This window comes from Typopeltis vanoorti, chromosome 23 (assembly GCF_054136105.1).
Source record: "Typopeltis vanoorti isolate ZY-2024b chromosome 23, IOZ_Tvanoo_1.0, whole genome shotgun sequence".
Classification (NCBI taxonomy): Eukaryota; Metazoa; Arthropoda; class Arachnida; order Uropygi; family Thelyphonidae; genus Typopeltis; species Typopeltis vanoorti.
This window is the reverse complement of record NC_143571.1, coordinates 57263016-57290126: the sequence shown is the minus strand read 5'-3', so window position 1 is coordinate 57290126 and position 27111 is coordinate 57263016. Positions and strand designations below refer to the sequence as shown.

The following is a 27111-nucleotide window of genomic DNA, read 5'->3' as shown; positions in this document are numbered from 1 at the left end:
GTACAATGAATGAAAGAAGGAAGGGAACCAAAGGAAAAAATATAAATGTAAAGTGAAAAGAGATATAGGAAGAGAATAAAACTATAGTCCTCTTGTAAATCACAAATCCACCCAGTTATTGAATATTGCTCTCACATTTGGAGTGGGGCTCCCTCAAAATGCTTGACTCAATACAGAGGAGAGCAATTAGACTGATAAATGACCCATCTCTCACCAACTCGCTCCCCCTCACTTGCACATAGATGCTTCGTCTCTGCTATTCTATAAATATTTCCATGGGAAATGTTCATCTGAAACAGCATCAATAGTTCCCCCACTCTGTACTAAACCCATTGAAACACGTACAACTGCCGCCCAACATCCTTTTACAGTACACCTTGAAACCCACAGAACAAGTTTCTTTTCCTCCTCCTTCATCCCTGCTACTGTGGTACTGTGGAATAGTCTTTCCCCTGACTTATTTCCCAAGGAATACAACATACAGGCTTTCAAATCAAATGTAAACAAGTTTCTCCTTTCCCAACCCACTACCCATATACGGTACTAACGTACTATAGGTTGATCAGCCAACCTCTTGTATATGGGCCCAATAAAAAAGAAAAAGATGCCTGAAACAGACTTTTATTTTAGCTTGCATCTTGAAGGAAGAAGAATTAAAAAATACTTTTATTATATTTTTATATCATATATTTAGAAAATACATTTTCTGAATCGGTACACAATAAATAACGGAAAAAACTCACATAGAAAGATTATTTATTAGTATAATTTTCGCCTGTGTGTCACAGGCATCCTCAGTACGTTAAGCTCAAAAAGCGCTACCTAAGTAGCTGGTGTAAGATAACTAAAAGGTCAATAACTTTCCTAAAAAAAAAAAAAAAAATTAATATAATAAAAAGTTAGGAAAGATTAGCTGATTTGTAAAGTACTATCTCCCATAAAGGGGACAGACGTAAGCCGTCGGATCTGTTTAAGTTAGGAGAAGTAGAGTTTCACATGTTTCTTTATAAAGGCGTTCCATGAGAAACTGACTTTTGTGAAGAACCCTTGTCTTTCTCCAATGAACTCTGTGTCTAGTGAAGATGGCATGTTCAGAAAGTCCAGACTTTTCAGGTTTAAAGTATTCAGTATAAGATTGGTGTTCTTCTAGCCAAATAGAGGCAGATCTTCCCGTTTGTCCGAAATAAGATAATCCACAAGAGCACGGAATCTGGTAGACACCTGGATGATTAAGATGCGGAAGCTTGTCCTTAGGAGAAGTGAGAAAGGTGGAGATTTTTCTAAACGGTCGAAAGGCAACAAAAATATTCAGTGGTTTTAAAATTTTTGCTATACGTTCACTGATGCCTTTTACATAAGGGATAGTAATGCGCGTTATTTCCTCTGTGTTTGAAGAGGAAGACATATTAAAACTATTCAAAGTTCTTTCAATGAAGCAATTCTTATAACCATTAGATAGAAAGGAAGAAGTTATGTATTGTAGTTCTTTCTGTAAAAGATCGTCTGTAGAACAAAAGGAGTGGGCCCAATGAACCAGTGTTTTAATAGTTCCTGCCTTTTGACTGGGATGGTGATGAGATTCCGCATGGATATAATGGCCTGTATGAGGCCTTCCGTTATTTATTGTGTACCGATATGTCTACTCACGGTTTACCTCTTTTAAAACTTATATTTTCTGAATATCTTCTTTAAATAGACTTGTTACCCATTCTCATTCATTAAAAGATTAATTACACTAGATTTCTTTTAGCTGGCTCCGGATCTAGTCATGTTCTTGATGTATCAGGAATTGATGCAAAGGAAGATGAAAGGCTAAAAGCTTTAGGTAAGCCTGAATATTAGCATCAGTTATTTAAAATATTTATAGTTTAATTTTTTTCCTGTCTGCGAATTATAAAATTCTGTTATAATTATGTATAACTTTTCCAAATTAAAATCAGAATTGATCATTTTTATTGGACATGAATAGCTTTTATTTATTCCTATCCTTATAAGATACTTAACACTTTCCAGTTAACAAAAGCATGTAATTGCCATTCTGTTAGTAGAAGAGTTTGAACAAGTTGTTTATAAAGCTAGCATACTAATACAATTTGAATAATGATTTTTGAGGTTTAGTCATTAGCTACTAAACAAAACTTAAAATTTATTGACTAATAAAAAATCGAGTATTTTTCATAAGCCATCTCATTTTAGAATGGTGTAGAAAAATTTTTGATGCCTGCTTGAGTAACTGAATATTTTATATCAGCACCTGAATGTTTCTTTTAATGCCATAATGCTATATATGTATATATAATTTTTTTTTTTTCAGTAGTGCTATTTGGTTTTCATTGTGCAATATTTACAGTCAAGTCTTATTATAGCACATATATTCACTATCACAAACTATTAAAATGTCCCTAGCAGAGCTACATAGATTTGCTATGTTAAAAGAAATTCATAAAGTAAATTATCCATAATTACACACTTCCTGTGTTTCTTACAAATTTGCTATAGTTAGTCAACTGTAAAACATTTTTCCACCTGATATCATGTATTTATCATTTATAGCATTTATCATTTCACTGAATGTTCTAGAAATGAAAGAAACAGATAATTTGTGTTAAATAAATTATTATTGGTAGAATTTTTCCTGTATGTCCTCTAAGGTATCTCCAGCACACACACACACACATACAAAATGAAGTCATTAGCTTCTATATACAGGCTAATGATTTCACATCACTTGCCTTAGTATCCCATAATGCAATGCACATATCCTTGCAGATATGTACAATGTTATGCATTATGGGAAGGATCACTACTCAGACTGGTTTCAACCTTTATTGAGGTCTCATCAGTTGGAGCCAGACTCAGAATTGTTGCTAAGGTTGAGTAATGCAGAAGTCATATTTTCATATATGAGTAGCCAAAAGGTGTTTGCTTACACTTGGATAAAGGATTAAACCAAGTATATAATTTCTTGGTATCTTTAATTTATAGTATAACCAAGTGGAAAAACTTCCATAGAACCAATAAAGTTGGAAGAACTAAAAGAAGCAATAATGGTATCAAAAAAAACCTGAAAATTGACCAGATTAGATGGTATAAATACAGAGCTTTGTAAATATGATGGAGAATATTTATATCACAGATTCTTAAAATTAATAAATAACTGTTGGAGGAAATGTGAGGTTCCATCAGATTGGTTAAAAACTAAGGTTATATCTATATTTAAGAAAGGAGACAGAGATGATGGTGGAAATTACAGAGGAATAAGTTTATTAAATACAGGTTACAAAATGTACACTAAAATCCTGAATAAAAGACTTAGAAATATTGCAAACTGAAGAACAAAATGGTTTCAGACGTGGGAGATCATGTATAGACAAAAAATATGTGCTAAAACAAATTATTGAAAAAAGACGAGAATTTAATCTAGAGACTCGTATGGCCTTTATAGATTACGAGAAAGCTTTTGATAAAATACAGAGAGAAAAACTATGGAATATAATGAAAAAAGAAGGATATCTATTATATTTGGTACAAGCTATACAAAAATACAGTTTGTTAATAAATTAACAGAAGGGATTGAAATAAATCAGTGTCAGACTGGAATGTTGCTTATCTCCAACTCTATTCAACATATACTGGATAAAGTTGGAGATAAAATAATATTGATGAGATTATTAAAATATTTAAAACAACAATGAAACAAGGTATCCAGTTAACCAGAAGAACTGCTATCAATACAATGCTGTATGCAGACGATCAGATTATATTACAAGACAATAAAGACAACCTTCAAAAATCAGTTTTTAAAATTAAACAAAATATGCCAGCAATACAATTTAAAAATTTCACAAAAGAAAACATAAGTCATGGCATTTAAAGGTCGGGATCATGTTAGATCAAAAATAGTTTTATAAAATAAAATAAGAGAACAGATGACACAGTTTAATTATTTAGGCTGCATAATAACCTATCTAAAAGATAAAGATATAGATGAAAAAATAAAGAAATTTCAGAATATCTGTGGAACAATTAAGAGGACACTGAATAAAAAAAAAACAAGATGAGAAACAACTAAAATTTTACAAAGTAATCGCTACTTCCACTCTTCGTATGGTTCGGAAACATGGACACTTAAAAAGAAAGAGGAAAGTAAAATACAAGCTGCAGAGATAAGATTTTTAATAAAAATTAAAGCATGCACAAAATTGGACCATATAAGAAATGAAGACATCAGTAAAGAATTAAATATTTATAACATAAATGAAAAGATCAAGGAATATATAGAGAGAAACGGAAAGAACCTCTATTTAGGATGGAAAGATATCAGCTACCAAAAAATGTGGATAGATATAGACTAAAGGGGAAGAGAAATTGAGAGAGAGAGAGAGAGAGAGGAAGACCAGCAAAGCCAGAACAGGCAAATGTCTAATCCTTGAAGAGAAGTATATATATATATATATATAAGGGGTGCGCTTAAGGGTCAAAGCTGTATAACTGAGAGGAGACCTCCACATAGCCTTTAAAGGAATGCGGAGAACTGACCAGGGATTCTGACCTAATGTCCAGTCCTCACCTTCTCGTGGCGCAGCCTGTTGGGTATCTACTTGGATACTGAACGAACGAGGATGGGCTGGCAATTTGGGATTTAGCCGACCAAATTGTATTCTTATTGGTTAAACCAAAATAAAAAATTATGGTACAACATGACAAAATTTCATGCCGGCTGGGACGTCGCCCGGTTAAACAAGGCCCCCCATTTGTTTTCGCCAGGAAACCAGGGCGAACAGCGAAAAGTCAGCTACTGGAAGAAATCTGAAAACAAAACCCAACTCAACATCACCAGAGTTAAAGATCGGTACTATCAACATACGAAGCCTGAATGGCAAAGAAATGGAGCTAGCTGAGGAATTAGATAAGTACCAGATCGACATAATAGGAGTGGCTGAAACAAAAAAGACCAAAACTGGTGAAATCTTTCTGAGCAATAAATACAAAATGTTATATTCAGGCAATGACAGTCAAGGAAAAGGAGTAGCTATAGTGTTCAACACAAAATACGAGGCTAATCTTCTTGAATGGCAGTCAGTCTCAAGTAGAGTAATGTGGGCAAATATGAGAATGGGGAACTGGACACTGAGACTTATTTGTGCCTATGGTCCCGCAGAAGATTCTACTAAGGTAGAAGTGGAGGAATTTTTTGATGCTTTAGAAAAAGCAACTAACACAATGAAAAAGGAAAGGTTGGTCCTTGTTGGGGATCTAAATAGCAGAGTAGGAAATGATTGTGAGACATACAAAAATATTTTGGGAAAATTTGGAGAAAAGAGCAAAGCTAATAATAATGGCAAATATCTGTTGGATTTCTGCTCAGGACATGGACTGGTTATTACTAACACCATGTTTCAACATAAAAATGTGCACAATTTCACATGGAGAGAAGAGGCTAGGAATAAGAAAAGTCTCATTGACTATGTTATTATTGATAATGATGTTTTCTCCCTGGTGCAGGACACCAGAGTGTACAGAGGATTTGAAATTGGAAGTGATCACTATTTAGTCTTGAGCAGGATAAAATTGAATTTCATATTGAAAAGAATAACATGTAAGAAAGTTTTAAAGCGAATAAAAGTTGAGCAGCTCTCAGATGTGAACTATAGACTAAAACACACAAAGATTATTGAAGAAAAATTGAAAGAGTTTGAGAACAGGAATCAAGCCTTGGAGATTCAGTGGCAAACGCTGAAGAAAACATTGATTGATTCTGCCAGAGAGGCATGTGGTGAGGTTGTGTGCAAGGATAAAAAAATCAGAACTCCCTGGTGGACACAGGAAGTTAAAGAGACAGCGAAGGAAAAGAAGAAAGCATATCGAAAGTTCCTGTCAAATACGTCAGCTTGTGCTCTTAGATAATACAGAGACAAATGCAAGAATGCTAAACACTGTGTAAAACTAGCTAAACAAAAGTCATGGGAGGACTTTGGCAAGAATATAGAAAATAAATATCAAGAAGGTGGGAAAATATTCTGGAGGTTGTTGAAGAAGCTTAGGAATGGAGGAAAGAGTGCTGTAAAAGGAGTTAGAGATGATAAAGGTGACATGAAAACAGGAGAAAAAGATATCCTTGAAGTATGGAGTAATTACTTTGAAAAACTGCTAAATGAAACAAGCAGTGATGACAGCACAGTGGTATACATATCCATACTTGAAGTAGAAAAAGCCATCAAAGGCTTGAAATGTGGAAAGGCAGCAGAAGTAGATGATATTCGACCAGAAATGCTGAAGTATGGTGGTATAAAAGTCTTACAGTGGCTACACTACATAGTTCAGAAAGCCTGGACAGAGGGATGAATTCCCGATGATTGGAGTAGAGCTCTCATAGTACCCATATATAAAAAGGGAAATAAAACTGAATATGAGAATTACTGAGGTATTTCCCTACTGAGTGTTCCTGGCAAGATCTATGCAAGTATACTTGAGAAACGGTTGAGAAGAATTGTGGAAGAAAAGCTTGGTGAAGAACAAGCTGGATTCAGGCCAAATAGAGGCTGTCAGGATCAGATCTTCACTTTGCAATAAATAGTTGAGAAAGCATGGGAATATAACAAAGATCTGTATTTGAGTTTTGTCGATTTGGAAAAGGCATATGACAAGGTGCCAAGAGAGAAGCTATTCAACACGCTGCAGTTATATGGTGTGAATGGGGCATTATATCAAGCAATACTTAGTCTTTATTTGTGTTGTAAGTCAGCAGTTAGAATTGAAGGAAGTACAGGAAGATGGTTTAATGTTAAATCTGGTGTGAGACAAGGAAGTACATTATCCCCTCTGTTATTCATTATCTATATGGATCACGTTATGAAGGAAAGTGGTATTAAACATGGTATCAAAATTAGAGATGTTAGTCAGCTCTTTGCTTTATGCAGATGATGTTATACTTCTAAATAAATCTACTACAAATCTGCAAGATTCCCTGACTAAATCGAATAACTGTTTAGTAGATATGGTATGAAGGTCAGCAATAAAAAGACAATGAAAATAGGCAGAATCATTGAAAATGTCAACTGTGTTGTGAATGGAGAACCTGTGGAACAAGTAAAGCATTTCAGCTACTTAGGCATGATTTTTAGTGAAGATGGTAAATTAAATATAAAATAGACAACAGGATCAGCAAAGCTGGTATGGTGGGAAGTCAATTGAATAAATACTTATGGAATAAGAGAGAAATTAGTCGGAACAATAAATTAGCTGTATATAAGACAGTGTTCAAACCAGTTTTAACTTATGGATCTGAGAGCTGGGGCAGAAGTAAAACACTTGACCAAAGACTAGAGACCGCAGATATGAGAGTCCTGAGAAAGATTAGAATCGTGAACAGATGGCATCAATGGCAATATCATATTAAAAACGAGGATATTAGGAAAGAACTTGACATTGTCAGCATCCAGGAATGCGTTAGCAGAGCTAATGTCAGCTGGTATGGTCACTTAAACAGAATAGGCAAGGAAAGATTAGCAAAGCAAGTGTTCTCTCCCAGGTTGGCAGCAAAACGACCCAGAGGATGACCAAGATATAGGTGGATTGATACGGTATGAAGTGCCTTAGACAATAGAAATATAAGATCTGATAATGTTGGAGTCTTGACAAGTAACAGACTGATTTGGAGGAAAATTGTAGATAGGAAGTTAGTAATGATGTAATTTTTTTCATGTAGTACTATCATATCCTGTACACCCCTTGAGGGTACATGGCAGGAATTTGATGACGATGATATATATATATATATACACACACACACACATACACACACACACACACAGCTGACAGATTCTGAAAAGTGCTACAGTAGCTTTCATAAAGTAATAAATCAGTGAATTACTATTAAAAAAATTAGGAAAGATTAGTAGATTGAAAAAATGCTATCTCCCATAAGGAAAATAAATGTAGGCTGTTAGAACTGTTTTAGTTTAGACAAAGTAGTAATCCTTGTCTGTGTATCTAAGACATCTTAGGTGATTTATCCATGCTTGAAAATTTAGGTGTTGAAGATCCTAATGAGCATTAGCAGAGTTCAGTCTAAACATTTACTGTCTTGGAATTGAAATAACATCCATAGGCATAATACTGGAAATAAAAGAAATGAATAACTTATCTTAAATAAATTTTTAATGGTAGAATTTTTGCCTATGTATCTAAAACATATTAGATATAGCAAACACCATATGCATTAAAAAAACTGGAATGTCTTTGTCATTTATTGTCAAGTGCAACTATGTTATGTTTGTAGAATAGAGAACATTTGTATGAAATGTTTAAAAATGTGTAACTGCTAACAATTCAGGTTTACAATAAAATAAACTTAAATAAATGAAGAATTTTGAATTTTTTTTTTTCAGCATAACTTTACAGTAATAAATCTCTTGAATGGTAACAAATTATTTTCTGCATAACATCACATTAGTGTTCTAAAGTTAACCTTGAAGCTATCTGTAGATAGTCATATTATAACTATTGAAACCCTAGGAGCTGGCTAAAGGTGTGGTGAGCATGTTGTTGTGTGTGTATATAGGAATGGGCTACTGTTAGATGTAGATTTACCAAAGATCATTGTCAGAAATGAATCTTCAGTGAATAGGTTCAAGGAGGGATACACTAGGAATGTAAATATGAATGATGAAAGGGTACCCTACTTCAGTGAGCTCTTGACTTAAGTCATTTTGCAAAAATATTATCATCGTTAGTCTAAAGTATCATAAACCCTATGGATAGATTTTATTTAAGCATGAAAGAGGAGTTCATAAAGGACCTTAAAATAAATTTTCTGATGTTGAAATCTTATTTCCAGCTACATTTGAGGATAAGAGGCGAGAGAACTTTGAGAAAGGACAAGCAGAATTAGAAAGGAGGCGGCAAGCATTGTTAGAAATTCAACGTAAAGAACAAGAAGAGAGAGCAAAGAAGGAGAGAGAAGAACAGGAACGAAAGGACAGAATACGGTATTATAATTATATTTAATACATTAAGAAATCTAGATAATTATTTCTGTGCTCATTAAAATTGATAGTGCTACATGTCTGATAAATTGTAATTGCAGTTTGGTAATCTGCTTAAAAGTTTCTGCTAGAAATCTTTTCTTGCTTAGTGTTCACCTTGTGTGATCCTAAAAAAAAGTTTCTTAGAAGATTAATATATATACAGATAATTTCTTTTAATACATTCTTGAATAGGTTTGGTCCCATTCGACCATAATTGTATCTTATAAATGCACACAACATTATTGTTGATCTAACAGTATAGTATTTTTTAAGCCACAATGCATAAAAATAAATGGAATTTACAAATCTGTATTTTTATTCCTAATAAAAATGAGCTTGCTTTTTGTGGCATAATTTTCATGAATTATGAAGCTGGGAAGGTGCTACTGATTGGACCTTCCTAGCTGCATAGTTTAAGGTTTGGTTGGCTAATTGTTTTGAATTATCATCAGAGCAACTAAGGCTATGAGGTCATTGTAGTGTATTTGTTAATTGTGTGTATCCTTCCAATTTGCATGTTTTGTGGGCTGAAAAATCCAAGTTTCAGGAAGGAAAACCCTGCCGCCTTTGTATGAAACTGGCAACTCACCTTCAGTTGTAAAGCCTTTCATAAAAGTCTGTGTCCCAGATAAGATTCAAACCCTAGTCTTTACAGACAAAAGGCATTGGTTTTTACTGGCTCTCAGATAGTGCAAGTATTAATTGCAACACTAAAAGAGTTACCCTGGTCATCTAGTCTGAAGAATTTCATATTTTGAAGCTTCTGAATTAGAGATAAAATAGTCTTAGAAACATCAAATAGGAAATTCATCGGATAGAGATGATAGATTAATCAGGAAAGAATAAAAGCAAAAGATGATTAGGAATTTGGAATATTAGAATTTCCAAAAAAGAAATTAGAAACATTACATTAACCAAAAAAAAAAAAAATGTGTGTGTGTGTGTGTGTGTGTGTGTGTGTGTGTGTGTGTGTGTGTGTGTGTGTGTGTGTGTGAGAGATCCAAGTTATGTTCAGTAGCTATGTCCAACCAGAAATAATAAAAATCAATAATGAGGAAATTAAACAAGTAGATCATTACATATACTCAGGACAACAGAAAATTAAAAGGCGCACAATGCTTGGGTGGAAAGCATTTGGAAAATTACATTCAATATTCAAAAACCAACTACCATTATGCCTGAAGAGAAAAGTTTTTAACCAGTGTATTCTTCCTATACTGACATATAGCTGTGAAACATGGACACTGAATGCAAAGGAAATTAAAAAATTAAGAACAACACAATTTAGTATGGAAAGAAGTATGCTTGATATCACAAGATTGGATTACAAAAGGAATACATGGATAAGAAATCAAACCAAAGTCTCTGACATCATAGGAAGAGTGAAACATCTGAAGTGGCAATGGGCTAGGCATATTGCTTGAAGACAAGATCAATGATGGACAAAAGAAGTACTGGATTGGATTCCACAAGAGGAAAAACGATCACGGCACTGACCTAAATCACGTGGATTGATGATATCATCAGATTTGCAGGAGTGACATGGAAAAGGAGAGCCATGGACAGAGAGTTATGGAGTAATCTTGGAAAGGCCTTCATCCAGCAGTGGATCGACAATGGCTGATGATGATGATGAGTGTGTGTGTGTGTGTGTGTGTGTGTGTGTGTGTGTGTGTGTGTGTGTGTGTGTGTGTGTACAGTGGTATCTCGCTAATCCGAACCTCTTTAGTCCAAACCCTCCAGTAATCCGAACTGTGGTTTGAAAGAATAAAAGTTTTATTACGTATTATTATTTTGTATACTATTATTTTTATTTAATAATTATTTATTAAATAACTTAAATAAAAATATTTTAACTATTATTATTTATTTTATTATTATTACAGTACAGTATTTTTTTTTTCATACTGTCGATTGTACGGTTATACTGGAGGCCTATTTTAATGTATTGTGTGTTCGTGTTTGCTTTTTTATACTGTACAGTACGTACTGTATTGTCGGCATGAATCACAAATATACACAAAAAGAGGAAATTCAAAACCTGCATAATTTGGTTAAAAATATAAATCCAGATGTTGAAATACAAACAGATGTTATGGAATGGATTATGGGTAGAACCGAAAGTGAATTCGAAATCAAATCAGACACTGAAATTATAAATATGACGCTACAGAATGAATTAGAAGACGATGACGACGACGACGAAGAAAAAAAAGTAAAACATGAAGAGACAGTTGACAGTTTTAATATGTGTATAGAATGGGCTAAGCAGAATGATACGCCATTCCACAAAATTTTATTTTTAATGCATCTCCGAGAAGAAGCATTCAAAAAGTTTACCGTCCAAGAAGCAAAAGAAACTTTTTTACAAAGAAATAAAAAAATTTTTTTTGTTTTTTTGTGAAACTTTCTTTGTGCTCTGTACAAGAAAGTGATATTTTTTACGCAAATTAAGGTACATACTGAATATGCAATTTTATTGAATCAGAATCCTCAACAATACAGGTACATACAAACTAAATTTTTTACTAAAATAAACTTGTGAGCTTTTTTTTTTATATCAGTTACTTGATTTATATACAGAATTAAATTGATGTACCATTAGAATCTGATTATTTTGCTTGTCTTAAATGTTAGTTATTGTCTTTTGGGGAGAAATTCGCTAATCCGAACGAGCACAGTTTTTATTAGTTCGGATTAGCAAGATACCACTGTATATGTGTTGTGTGTGTGTGTATATATACGTGTGTGTGTGTGTGTGTATCATGGGCATATACTCCAGGTGTCCTAGATGTGCAGTGCACACCCACGGAAAAGCAATATCACTGATATTATATTTTTGCATTTATTCCTGTTAAAAAAAACCCTAATTGTTTCCTGGCTTTGCATGATTCCTAAAATTAAACATAATATTAATGCTTCATGAAGAGGACACTTTTCGATGCATAAACATTGCATCACATTTGCATTAATAACCTCGAGGTGTACGGTCACAAACATAGACATCTTTAAGCCTTTGAGCAGACGTAAAGATTGCATAGTGGGTCAAATTCTTAGCATTCCAGTGGTTTTTAATCACCCAGAAGGTGAGGCAGGGTATGTGCTGAGACAATAGCACCCAGAAGTCAGTGGCTATGATTGGTTATTGTGTCAACCAATTCAATTGAATGTTGTCTTTTGTCATGAGTTGCTGTTTTTGTTTTCTGAGTTTCATGTGTTTTGCATGCATGAACTGTGAACATGTTTAGGACACCGATATAGACAAGTTTTTAATATATAATTTTCTACAAATAATTTATACATTTTTTGCCCATATTTATAATGGGAAACAGTGTTGACAATCTACTGAAGGTCCTGTTTTCTTCCAGAGTTTTCGCAGATTGTATGATTATAGTTGAAGGAGTTTGGAACATGTGTATAAATAAGTAAAATTAGTTATTTCAGCCTTTCTTTGGTTTAATCTGGAAAAATAATTTTTCAGAATTCTGTGCATATCACTTATATTGCAATGAAAAGATACCAAAAAAGAAGCTAAAAGGAACAAATATAACTGATTATACTATGATATATATAGTGAGGTAGACTAACATATTAGAGCTTAGAGTATAGTGGCTGTTTTAAGATTGTTAATGAAAAAATACAATGCAAAAATACTCTATATAATTGAATTATAATGATCAAAACAAATTAGAACACGCTTAAATACTATGATAATATATTCATGGATATTATGAGGAAATGTAAAATTCATCATCAGCAAATTCCTAATTTGTACCCTCAGTGTGTGTGTGTGGTGGTGGGGAAGATTAGGATAGTACTGCCTGAAAAGTTTGTCATTCCTCCAAAGTAATCTGTTATGTGGGGGCTCCAGTACTATCAGATCTTATATTCTTCTAAAGGAACTTCTGACTATCAATCTATCTAGACCTTGGTCTTCCTCTGGGTCTTTATGCAGCCATCCTGCCTAAAAAGGCATTTATTTTGGCCAACCTTTTCTTTTTCATTTTGTTTACTCTGTAATGACCATACCACCTGAAATTAGTTCTACCAACACATTCCTGAATGCTAACAACTTCAAGTTCTTTTGTAATATCCTCATTTTTGAATATGATTCTGTCATTGATGCCATCTTGGAAGTTTTTTTTTTCCCACTTGGTTAGACTATAATAAATTTAGTTTAATCCTTTATCCAAATGTAAGCAAACAAAGTTTGAGCCTGAAGTATCTTCAGGACTGAGGCAACTTGTAAAGGTGGACTAAGCTCTCATCACTTGTCTTAGTATCTCCCATAATGCAAAGCACATCTCCTTGTGGACATGTATAATGCTATTCATTAAGGGAAGGGCCACTACATAGACTGGTTTCGACCTTTATTGAGGTCTCGTCAGTGGGAGCCAGACCCAGAGGTGGTGATACTAAGGTGGAAGTAATGGAGAAGTCATATTTACCTGTACAAGTTGCCAAAAGGTGTCTTACCTTATTATTAAATTACTCTGGATTTAGAGAAGAAAAAGAAAAAAAACTTCCAACATCTTTCTCTAAATCCAGAATAATTTAATAATAAGGTGAGACCTATACCTTTTGGCAACTCGTATAGGTAAATAGGTTGCCGAGGTAAATTTTGGTATAGTGTGGTGTTCTTCCTGAAGTAGCTGTACTAAGTCTTGGTTTTCAACATAGTATGCAACTTTCTCATGATTGATGGCAGTGGGTGGTTGCACCCACAACTTGTATGTTGTGGGTAACTACTAATGTACTATGGTTTTGGTTTGTAATATTTCATGGCTGGGAGGTCACATGAAAATAAAAATAAAAAATGCATAGAAATGTTATATATTTCACTTTTTTTCTCATTTGGTAAAGGACAAGACCATTCCTATGTAAACAATATTTATTTGTTTTCCAAATTTTTTCTAAGATTCACAAATCACATGAATGATTATATGTAAAAACTTACATATATTTCACTCATAACATTTATCTTAGGTGGTGGATGAATTTTATTACTCAGTGTGAGAATACCACCTTGCTTATTGCAGACCAGTGGCTTAAAAAAGTTCTACATTTCATTCTAGAACAAGATTTCTAGATTATCTAACCATTAGCCTATCTGCAGTAATGTGCTATAGATTTTGAGTCTTTTCAAAATGGTGGGATTTATATTAACACAAAAAGTATAAATGGTGGGATTTATACCAAAAAGAATTTGTAAACATTAATATGTCACTTTTTGTTTCAGAAATCAAAATTTTTCCTCCACTCCTTACTTCGATTGAAGCAAGGATTTGATTCTTTTTAAGGTTCTCTCTCTCTTTGTGACTTTTAGATGACTGTTTCTGTGATATACATTTCCTTTTGGTTGATCATTATTTCTGAACAAAAATAATAAATAAATAAATAAAAAATTATGCATGTTATACATTATGTTCACCAATTTCGTAATGAAGGTCTCTTTTAAAGTCCTAATCAGTATCTAAAATATAGACAGGAACAAGAACGTAGACGCCAGCTTGAATTAGAAAAACAGCTTGCCAAGCAAAGGGAGCTCGAGCAAGAGAAAGAAGAACAAAGGAGGAAAGCTCTGGAACAAAGAGAGGTATCTTTTTTGAACAATTATTTTGTTATCTTTTAATGTCTCCACCCCCCCCTCTCTGTTATGTAAATTATGATGAATTTTGCTATAACACCATATAATACTGCAGAGGAAAGGGAAAGTGTTTTATTAGGTATTGATTTAAAAAATAACCTTGGAACCAGTAATCTGATCGAACAGTGGACCTAGTTGGCCAAGTAGGTATTGTATCTACTCAGCCTTTTATATCATTAGGCAGTGAAATTTTATACCATCAACTTGCTTACTGGATTCTTGAAGTGGCTTGTTGAAGTTTTGTGATTGTTCTCTAGAGCAAGGTTTTCAGATTATCTAATCCCTAGTCCAACCATATTACTTATGTAACATACTACAACCTTTTGTGGATGTGATTTATTAAATCATTGTCTTATCTGGCCTTTAAACACTGCTCACATTATTAATTTTTTGAAAAATGAAAGCTGATCTATAAATTATGTAAAACACTATTTTCCATATTTTTAGATCCATTTTCCATTCCACCACAAGCTGTTAAAAATTGTAAATTCTCCAAACCCATAACAGAAAAAAAAAAGTATGTAACAAATTGTTACATAACATGGTCCACCCTAGTAGTAGTTTTCTATCTGAATATTGAACAAAGGAGAGGTGGCTGTCAAATTGGGATTTAGTTGACCATGTTGTATTATTTTAAACCAAGATGCCATGATGGTGCAATAAAATGAAACATCATTCTGGCTGGGACATTGCCCAGTTAAGCAAGGGCCATGCAGTTTTCTTCAGGAAACCAGAGTGAATAATGAAAGGTCAGCAACTGGGACAAATTTGGCATCAGCAGAATTCAAAATAAACATCATGATGTAAGAGGTGTCAACAGAAAAGAAGTCGAACTAGCAGAAGAATTAGAGAAATATCAGGGTGACATAATTTGTGTTACAAAATAAAGAAAAACAGATGAGATTCTACTAAACACAACTATGAGATGTGATGTTTAGGCATTGATCATCAGGGAAAGGAAAAAGTAGCTATAGTATTCAATGCTAAACATGACGATAATTTTCTTGAATGAATTGCAATGTCAAATAGTGATGTGAGCAAACATGAATTGGAAAATTGGACAATGAAACTTATTTCTGGTTATATAAATAGCTGAACAAAGATCAGTGGGAAGACTGGTAAAAATGCGGAAGATAATATTAGAAAGGTGAGAAAAATATTCTAGAGGCTATTTGAAAAGCTTCAAAATCAAAAACACAGTAATTGAATATAATAACCAATGGGAAAAAGTATAATTTGTTCCTCAAATTTCTTTTTTGACTCTTCATTTTTTTAATAAAAGCATTAGGGTATGTCTCAGGGCCTAGTTAAAGGAAACCATGAAGCGGAAAGTCAATAAAACATATTCAGAATATAAATTTATTATTATTCTTTTTAACGAAGAATTGAGCTAATGTAGTTTGGCAGGCATTCTGGTTCTTTTTTTCATACAACTGACAGTATGGCCCTATTGCCTCTTCTATTCTTCTGCAAATTTTACTTAGGTCAGACTCTAAGCATTCTGTTTAAAAACTTTGATTGTAAAAATATTTTCAAATTTTTTCTGTGAAATCTCTTTTGGCTGACTGTCAGTGGTTAAAATTGCTTCATATTCTTCAAGATCTTCCCACTGTTCATCTAAATTTAGCAGGTTGGAATCACTCAATTCCTCAAAATGAGATTTAATTAACTCTTGGACGTTATCGTTGTCATTCTCATCAAAACCCAGTTTACACCCGATATTGAAAATTTCTTCAACAACATTATCCCTTTCATTTGAAAAGTCTCTAAAATTATTTGCCCAATGTGGAAAAATGTGGTTCTAAACTCACATATTGCTAGCAGTAATTTCATTTGACTTTGCAACTTTATAACCAGGGGTGCTTAAGGGTCAAAGCTGTATAACTGAGAGGAGACCTCCACATAGCCTTTAAAGGAATGCGGAGAACCGACCAGGGCTTCTGACCTAATGTCCAATCCTCACCTTCTCGTGGTGCACCCTGTTGGGTATCTACTTTGATACTGAACGAACGAGGATGGGCTGGCAATTTGGGATTTAGCCGACCAAATTGTATTCTTATTGGTTAAACCAAAATAAAAATGATGGCACAACATGACAAAATTTCATGCCAGCTGGGGCGTTGCCCGGTTAAACAAGGCCCCCGTTGTTTTCGCCAGGGAACCAGGGCGAACAGCGAAAAGTCAGCAACTGGAACAAATCTGAAAACAAACCCCAACTCAACATCACCAGAGTTAAAGATTGGTACTATCAACGTAAGAAGCCTGAATGGCAAAGAAATGGAGCTAGCTGAGGAATTAGATAAGTACCAGATCGACATAATAGGGGTCACTGAAACAAAAAAGACCAAAACTGGTGATATCTTTCTGAGCAATAAATACAAAATGTTATATTCAGGCAATAACAATCAAGGAAAAGAAGGAGTAGCCATAGTATTCAACACAAAATACGAGGCTAATCTTCTTGAATGGCAGTCAGTCTCAAGTAGAGTAATGTGGGCAAATATGAGAATGGGGAACTGGACAATGAGACTTATTTGTGCCTATGGTCCCACAGAAGGTTCTACTAAGGTAGAAGTGGAGGAATTTTTTGAGGCTTTAGAAAAAGCAACTGACACAATGAAAAAGGAAAAGTTGGTCCTTGTTGGGGATCTAAATAGTAGAGTAGGAAATGATTGTGAGACATACAAAAATATTTTGGGAAAATTTGGAGAAAAGAGCAAAGCTAATAATAATGGCAAATATCTGTTGGATTTCTGCTCAGGACATGGACTGGTTATTACTAACACCATGTTCCAACATAAAAATGTGCACAAATTCACATGGAGAGAAGAGGCTAGGAATAAGAAAAGTCTCATTGACTATGTTATTGTTGATAGTGATGTTTTCTCCCTGGTGCAGGACACCAGAGTGTACAGAGGATTTGAAATTGGAAGTGATCACTATTTAGTCTTGAGCAGGATAAAATTGAATTTCATATTGAAAAGAATAACATGTAAGAAAGTTTTAAAGCGAATAAAAGTTGAGCAGCTCTCAGATGTGAACTGTAGACTAAAATACAGATATATTATTGAAAAGAAAATGAAAGAGTTTGAGAACAGGAATCAAACCTTGGAGATTCAGTGGCAAACTCTGAAGGAAACATTGATTGATTCTGCCAGAGAGGCATGTGGTGAGGTTGTGTGCAAGGATATAAAAAATCAGAACTCCCTGGTGGACACAGGAAGTTAAAGAGGCAGTGAAGGAAAAGAAGAATGCATATCAAAAGTTCCTAGCAAGTAAGTCAGCTTTTACTCTTACAGAATACAGAGACAAATGTAAGAAAGCTAAACAGTGTGTAAAACTAGCTAAACAAAAGTCATGGGAGGACTTTGGCAAGAATATAGAAAATAAATATCAAGAAGGTGGCAAAATATTCTGGAGGTTGTTGAAGAAGCTTAGGAATGGAGGAAAGAGTGCTGTAAAAGGAATTAGAGATGATAAAGGTGAAATGAAAACAGGAGAAAAAGATATCCTTGAAGTATGGAGTAATTACTTTGAAAAACTGCTAAATGAAACAAGCAGTGATGACAGCACAGTGGTAAAAAACACTAACCAGGCATGCAGTCAAGAATACATATCCATACTTGAAGTAGAAAAAGCCATCAAAGGCTTGAAATGTGGAAAGGCAGCAGGAGTAGATGATATTCGACCAGAAATGCTGAAGTATGGTGGTATAAGAGTCTTACTGTGGCTGCACTGCATAGTTCAGAAAGCCTGGGCAGAGGGACGAATTCCCGATGATTGGAGTAGAGCTCTCATAGTACCCATATATAAAAAGGTAAATAAAACTGAATGTGAGAATTACAGAGGTATATCCCTACTGTGTGTTCCTCGCAAGATCTATGCAAGTATACTTGAGAAACGGTTGAGAAGAATTGTGGAAGATAAGCTTGGTGAAGAACAAGCTGGATTCAGGCCAAATAGAGGCTGTCAGGATCAGATCTTCACTTTACGACAAATAGTCGAGAAAGCATGGGAATATAACAAAGATCTGTATTTAAGTTTTGTCGATTTGGAAAAGGCATATGACAAGGTGCCAAGAGAGAAGCTATTCAACACGCTGCAGTTATATGGTGTCAATGGGGCATTATATCAAGCAATACTTAGTCTTTATTTGAGTTGTGAGTCAGCAGTTAGAATTGAAGGAAGTACAGGAAGATGGTTTAATGTTAAATCTGGTGTGAGACAAGGATGTACATTATCCCCTCTGTTATTCATTATCTATATGGATCACATTATGAAGGAATGTGGTATTAAACCTGATATCAAAATTGGAGATGTTAATGTCAGCTCTTTGCTTTATGCGGATGATGTTATACTTCTAAATAAATCCGCTACAAGTCTGCAAGATTCTCTGACTAAATTGAATAGCTGTTGTAATAGATATGGTATGAAGGTCAGCAATAAAAAGACAAAGACAATGAAAATAGGCAGAATCATTGAAAATGTCAACTGTGTTGTGAATGGAGAACCTGTTGAACAAGTAAAACATTTCAGCTACTTAGGCACAATTTTTACTGAAGATGGTAAACTGAATATAGAAATAGACAACAGAATTAACAAAGCTGGTATCGTGGGAAGTCAATTGAATAAATTCATATGGAATAAGAAAGAAATTAGTCGGAACACTAAATTAGCTGTATACAAGACTGTGTTCAAACCAATTTTAACTTATGGATCTGAGAGCTGGGTCAGAAGTAAAACACTTGACCAAAGATTAGAGACCGCAGATATGAGAGTCCTGAGAAAGATTAGAGGCGTGAACAGATGGCATCAATGGCAATATCATATTAAAAATGAGGATATTAGGAAAGAACTTGACATTGTTAGCATCCAGGAATGTGTTAGCAGAGCTAATCTCAGATGGTATGGTCACTTAAATAGAATGGTAGAGGAAAGATTAGCAAAACAAATGTTCTCTGCCAGGTTGGCAGGAAAACGACCCAGAGGAAGACCAAGATATAGGTGGATTGATACGGTACAAAGTGCCTTAGACGATAGAAATATAAGATCTGATAATGTTGGAGTCTTGACAAGTAACAGACTGATTTGGAGGAAAATTGTAGATAGGAAGTTAGTAATGATGTAATTTTTTCATGTAGTACTGTCATATCCTGTACACCCCTTGAGGGTACATGGCAGGAATTTGATGATGATGATGATGATGATGACTTTATAACCAGTCTGGGATTTCTCTGATTTGACCAGAAAAGTCTTGGAAAGCATTTGCTTCCAAAAAAGGACAGTTTCATTGACATTAAATAATTGTTGGTCACAACAGCGCCCCCCCCCCCTTTCACAATTTTCTTCAAAATCTCTGGGTAATTTGCAGCCACCTCATTATCTGCACTTGCAATTTCGCCTGTGATTTGAAAATTATGTAGGCTATTTTTCTTTTTTTGGAATGCTGAAATCACCCAGTGCTAGCATGGAATTCTTCTTTTCCATCACTTGTTGCAAAGAGACTTAACGCTTTGATTTTAATAAGGTCAGTGCTTATTTGGATAAGTTTTTGGTTGCAATCTTCGATCCATGTAGAAAGAAGCCTCTCTAATTCAATCATTATAATACTTTGATTTCGAGTGGTCTGCATGCATGATGAATGTAAAGCAGCCTTACCTTTCCCTTTGTATTCAGCAGCTTTGCTTAAAATTGCTTTTATAGTTCATTCACCCATTCTCGTGCTCTTCTCCTATCATTTCTCTTGACTTGCCTTGTTCATTTTTCTTTATTATTTCAAGTTTTCATGCTTGTACTTCTTTACTCTAATTCTTTTACTCATGATTAAAGGTTGGAAAAATACTTTAAAATAAAAAGTAAGGAAAACAATTGCAAAAGAGGCACAAGATATGATTAGCAAAATGCTATGTAATTAGCAGACAACATAAATTTCAGTAAATTTGGAACATAGTCTACATGGAAATAATGTAGTATGCCATCAAAAAATAACTTCGTAAAATGTTTTAAATCGGTAACTAAATTATTGCATCCTGGTGAGTGAATTTTTTAAAATAGTTAAACATAAAAAAATGTATAGATAAATGTTTTTTTTTAAATCTCACATTTATTTTTAAGATGTATATAGGTTATTGAATTTTAGAGGCATTAATTGTATTTGGATATAGAAAAAAAATAAAATCGCACACTAATTGGAGACAAATTAATTGAGGAATTGCTATATTATATATATATATATATATATTTTTTTTTTAAGGATACCAAGTAATTTTATAAACTTTTTTTTTTTTTTTTTTACTCCTTCTCCCAAGTAAGCAAAACAGTTAACTTTGTGCCTGAACGTAGTTCAAGTCTAAAGGTAGTGCAACACCAGGGCAACTCGTTGTAAAGGTGGGTAAAGCTCTGATCACTATTCTTAGTATTTCCCATAATGTAAAACGCATCTCACTAAGAGATATATACTGTTATACATTATGGGTGTGTGGGAGGGGAATCACTACCCAGACCAGTTTCAACCTTTTTTGAGGTCTCCTCAGTGAGTAGCTGGACCCTGAAATACCAAGGTTTATAGTAATACAGAGCCTTATCAATTTTACCTATACAAGTTGCTGCAAAGTGCTTTTACTTTGAATAAAAACTTTTCATACCTTTATCTCATCCAGTTTCTTATTCAAAGTAAAAGCACCTTGTAGCAACTTGTATAGGTAAAGTTGATAAGACTCTGTATTACTAAAAACCTTGGTATTTCAGAATCTAGCTACTCACTGAGGAGACCTCAAAAAAAGTTGAAACCGGTCTGGGTAGTGACCCCCCCCCACACCCATAATGTATAACAGTATACATCTCTTAGTGAGATATGTTTTACATTATGGGAAATACTAAGAATAGTGATCAGAGCTTTACCCACCTTTACAACGAGTTGCCCTGGTGTTGCACTACCTTTAGACTTGCACTACATTCAGGCACAAACTTAACTGTTTTGCTTACTTGGGAGAAGGAGTAAAAAAACCAAGTTTATAAAATTACTTGGTATCCTTAATATATATTATCCCCAAGGTAAAAGACTTTTCACATATATATATATATGAGGATTGTCTGAAAAGTTCTTAACCTAACCATGAAAAAAACAAATTTATAATTTCAAAATTATTTTTATTTTTCAACATAATCTCCCTTAAGACTAATATATTTATTTCAGCGATGTTCCAGCGCCATTATCCCGTCCCTGTTTTGCAGATCTTACTGAGTGGTTCTCAGTAAGATCTGCGAAATACCCCTCTACAGCTGCAGTCACCTCTTGATTCGAAGGAAAATGCTGACCAGAGGAACAGTTTTAGTTTTGGGAAGAGATAAAAGTCAGAAGGAGCCAAATCTGGGGAATAGGGTGGATGTTCCAACAATTCATAGTGCAGATCCCTTAATTTTCCCATTGTCAAAATACTTTTGTGGGCAGGTGCATTGTCCTGACGAAAAATGATTTTTTTCTTAAAAGATCAGAATAATATTCCCCATTATTGTTTTACCCTTTTCAAGATAATTAATAAACAAAATGCCTTTAGCAATCCAAAACACCGATGCCATGACCTTTCTTGCTGGTGTAACTGGCTCTGTCTTCTTTAGTGCTGAACAACTGGCTTCTGTCCACTGTTTTGACTGCTATTTGGATTCTAGTGTGTAATGGTGAATCCAAGTCTCATCCATAGTAATAAATCGACTCACAAAATCACTTTTATTCTTTTAAAAACGCTCTAAGCACTGTTCAGAGATTTTCATGCGAGTGCGTTTTTGATCTGCTGGGAGCAAGCGTAGCACCCATCTTTCGTAAAGCTTTTTCATATACAATTCTTCATGCAAAATATATCCTACACATTCCTTTTGAAATGCCTATAATCTCAGCCATTTCATGCACTTGATCAATGATTTCTGGTGTTATACTTTTTGGACGTCCTTCATGTGGATCATCTTCAAGGCTGGTACAGCCATTTTTAAACTTGGCCACCCATTTCTTAATTGTCGAAAATGAAGGAGAAGAGTGCCCATAAACTTTATGAACTTTGAATGAATTTCTTTTGGTGTTAAAACTTTTTACCAAAGAATTTTATAACTGCACGATACTAAATTTTATCCATTTCAAGGAATACAGACAACACTTTTGCTTCTGACGGCTATATAAAACAAACTACTTGATAGAATGACTTGCAGTTTCACATGGATGCTTATGACAGATGTACCAACTTTGAAAAAAAAAGTCTTGCCGATAGTGTTGCCATCTATGGCTGAGGTCAAGAACTTTTCAGACCACCCTCATATAAAGAGTTAATGAATTATGAATATTGCAATTTTTCAGTGTTTCATTTTGCTAATGTTCCAATGGATGATGCATTAGTGCTCCTTTCCAAAATATTCTCCTATGACCTTTGCAAACTCTTAAATTGGGATATTTTAGCTAAATTAACTAGCTCTTTAAACAAATTGAAAGTGTACCAGTGGGCTCCCCACTGCTAACTTATACATGGAATCATTTGAAACCTTGGCACTAAATTTAGTCCCCTTTAAGCACAGAGTATGACTGGGGTATATAGACAGTCTTTACCATTCAATTGCATTGCCCCAAGGTACTTTCTAACTTTAAAGTTTTTCTCAACAATATCCACCTCTGAATTAGTTTTACTGTTGAAGAGGAAAAAGGTGCTCTAGCCTTCTTGAATACCTTAGTTATAAGGGAATCAGAGGTCCATCACCTATTCAGTGTATTGTAAGTATACATGTGTGCACACACACCTGTATGTCACTTCACATCATCATCTTGCCCAGCAACTTGGAATTTTCAAAACTTTAGCTTCTAGGCTAAAGCAAATTTCATTCTCAGGACCTGTCCCACAACTGGAACAATAGCTTCTAATTACATCATTTGAACAAAATGGTTACAAGAAAAACACTTACTAAACTCCTTTAACATGTTCGCTGCCAGCTATGAGTATACTCGTAGTTGGTATATGAGCCTCACAAGCCAACTACGAATATACTCGTATGTTGATTACCGCCAGCAACGAGATTGCTCATACTGATCTTGAAGAAGTGAAATTGCTTGGCACGCAGTAACAAGCTATGCCCGAGGAGCATGGCAGTGAACGTGTTAAAAGAACAACATACCTCCCTCCCAAAAAAAGGAAAAATCTCTGAGCAAAGTATCCACCTGCCTGAAAAAAATCAAGGATGGCCAGGATCCTCCCTCCTTACCAGGCATCTACAGTATCTCCTGTCATGTGATCCAATATTTTAGACAGACAAGATATACCACATTGGTAAGAAGAAAAGAATGCAAAAAATAACATTTAGTTTGGCAACCTAAAAGTGTATTAGCACATTCGTGTTTGGATGAAGACCATTTCATCAGGTGGAAAAAAGCCAAGCTGCTACACAGATCCTACTTCAAATCAAATATGAGCTGCTTCCAGACTTTCTGGAAGCAGCTCATATTCTGCAGAATAAGGTCAACTGCAGTAGAACTGGTGATGTAATCCTACAAAAACCTTGGTGTACATCTCCCTATCACCCATCTGCAGTAATCAGAGAAGAGCAGTGCAGAGAGTTCCACTGTCCCCATCTGTATATGTAATTTCATTCTCAATCTTTGCTGAGCATTTAGCTAGAGTGCCATTGATTATTATTATTAAGAGAGACCTCCAAGGAGTCAGAGACTCATCGAGGGAGGCTACATACTACACACACAGCTATCATACTTATTCTTGAATTCATCCAATGACAATCCATTTCAATCACTCATCACCCTCAGAAAAAAATCTAGCCCTCATCCCCTTCTTAGCAGCTTTCATTCTCAGCTTCCAAGGATGCCCTCTCATCCTTTCCCCAGCCTTTATAAATTGAAAAATTCCATCAATTGAAATCCTGTATGACCCTTTCAGAAGTTTGTAGGTCTCAATCATATCACCCCTCTTTCTCCTGTTTGCTAGTGTCTGCAATCTACAAATTCTCAATCTGTCTTCACAATCAGTATTCCACAATCCTGATATCATTTTTAACACTCTCCTTTGTACTCTCTCCAATATATCAGAATCACCACAGAAACCAGGACACCAGACCTGCGCACAATAGTCCAAATGAGGTCTTATCAAGGCCTTGTAAAGTGACAAAATAACATCCTTATCTTTACATGTGAATGTTCATTTCAGCATTGCAATTATCTTTTGAGTTGCATTTGCAATCTTTACCACTTGACTCCTGAACTTCAACTTCCTATCTATTAACACCGCAAGATCCCTAGCCTAATCCCACCAATATAATATGACATTGGATATCTAATCATGCCGAATTGAATAACTTTACCTTTACTGACATTGAACTGACACCCATTTTCCCATAATTCCAACCTATTCAAATCATTCTGCAAGTACTGCATATCAGCAGCATTCCTGATTACCCTACCTATTTTTGCATCATTAGCAGATAGCTGTATTTGCTCGTCAAATCCTTCCCAGTATCATTAATGTACAGATTGAATAACAGTGGACCAAGCACTGATGCTTGTGGTAAACCACTTGTTACCTTAAATCTTGCAGACACACATCCCCCATATACCACTTTTTGATATCTGTCAGTCAGCCATCCTCTAATCCATTCTAATATTCGATAACCCAAACCCATTCTCTCCAATTTATGCAACAGTTTACTATGCTGTATTTTGTCAAAAATCTTAGCAAAATCCAAAAGTATCATGGTAACATTGTTATAGAATGTGAGCAAGTTACTAAAACATGACCTTCCCTTAGTAAACCCATATTGTTCATTGCAAAGTAGAAATTCACTGTCAACTCATTTCTTAATGCGAGCCCTTACCAATTTTTCCATAATCTCCACCACCACTCTTGAAATACTAATTGGTCGATAGTTGGATAACATTGGTCTTTGCACCACCTTTTGTGCAATGGAATTACCATACATTCTTTCCATTCCTGCGGAATCTTACCTGTTCTGAGACTCATATGAAACAGCCTGGTCAAAGGAATGGCCAGTTCAGCTGAACATTCTTTTAGCACATGTACTGATATCCCATCAGTCCCTATTACTGAACTCTTATTCAGTTTGTGCAACAGCTCTAATACCTCGTTCTCATACACCTGCATTTCTTCATCTAGTGAAGAGGTAACAGTGAACTGAATGTTGCATACACCAGGCTGATAGCTTTTAACAAAATGGGCACTCATTAACTGAACAACCTCTTCTGCATCTGCAATCCTCACACCATCAGCATGCAGAGCCAGTTTCTTTTCCTATTCAGACTTTGCTTTCTTTACAACAGTTGTGACTATTCTAGCCTGCTGCTGATCAGTTTGGCAAACCTAAAAGCATATTGGCACATTCGTACTTGGATGAAGACCATTTAATCAGGGAAAAAAGCCAAACTGCTACACAGACCTGTGATTTGAACTGGGATCTGTGTAGCAGTTTGGCTTTTTTCCACCTGATGAAATGGTCTTCATCCAAGCACGAATATGTCAATATGCTTTTAGATTTGACAAACTGATAAGCAGCAGTTGACCTTTTTCTGGAAGCAGCTCATATTCTGCAGAATAAGGTCAACTGCAGTAAAACTGATGGTGTAATTCTACAAAAACCTTGGTGCACACCTCCCTATCGCTCCATCTGCAGTAATCAGAGAAGATCAGTGCAGAGAGTTCCAATGTCTCCATCTGTATATGTAATTTCATTCTCAATCTTTGCTGAGCATGTGGCTTTAGAGTGTCATTGATAATGCTTCCTTGAGTTGACAAATTGTCGGTGCATAAATAATTAATTTAGTTTGTAAATTATTTAGTTTTTCATTCCAGTTCAATATAGGTTTTGTTCCAGAAATTTCAGCATGAAGCATTACAAGAGCTACTGAAACTTGATTGTGGAAATAATTCCTTCTCCATCACTTTTGACAGCATAGATAATGGTGCTTTTATGCTTTTGGGTAGATTCCAAATGAACATGACAGCTGATATTTGCTGTACGGGAGTGGTATTAATTTTGGAGCACAAGTTTTGAGGACAACTGTAGAGATACCATCTGAACCAGGAAACTTATTAGTATTGAGACCAGTGATGATTTTTCTGATGTCCTTCTTCCAAAAGATCAGAAGGGGCATGCAGTGAGCAGCTTATGGTATTTTAAGAGCTGATTTGCCTTGGTCATCTAATCAAGAGTTGGATAAAAGTCTGATGCGAGAGGTATGCCTTATCTTTGTGTGATGTTATCATGGTACCATCAAGATGTGAGAAAGGTGGAAGCAAAGACACACAGAAGTTATGTCCAACAGCCTTAGTGAGTGATCAGAATGCCTCACCCAGTTGAGCAGGAGGGCAAGCTTACTGCATTTCATCCTTACAAAGTCTGCTTTGAATTTTTTTTTACACTTGCTTTGGGCTGTAGTGT

At 34.9% G+C, this 27111-nt stretch overlaps 1 protein-coding gene across 6 annotated transcripts in view; it reads left to right on the top strand.

The window, feature by feature from the left end:
* Positions 1 to 27111, top strand: part of LOC150093872 (intersectin-1-like) — a 510882-nt gene that overhangs the window by 163384 nt on the left and 320387 nt on the right. For all 6 annotated transcript variants that reach the window (XM_090413144.1, XM_090413145.1, XM_090413148.1 and 3 more), the window contains 3 exons: positions 1751 to 1825; positions 8840 to 8990; positions 14514 to 14625. In XM_090413144.1, coding sequence (XP_090269270.1) covers positions 1751 to 1825; positions 8840 to 8990; positions 14514 to 14625 — 338 coding nt within the window. The remainder of the gene's footprint in view (positions 1 to 1750; positions 1826 to 8839; positions 8991 to 14513; positions 14626 to 27111) is intronic.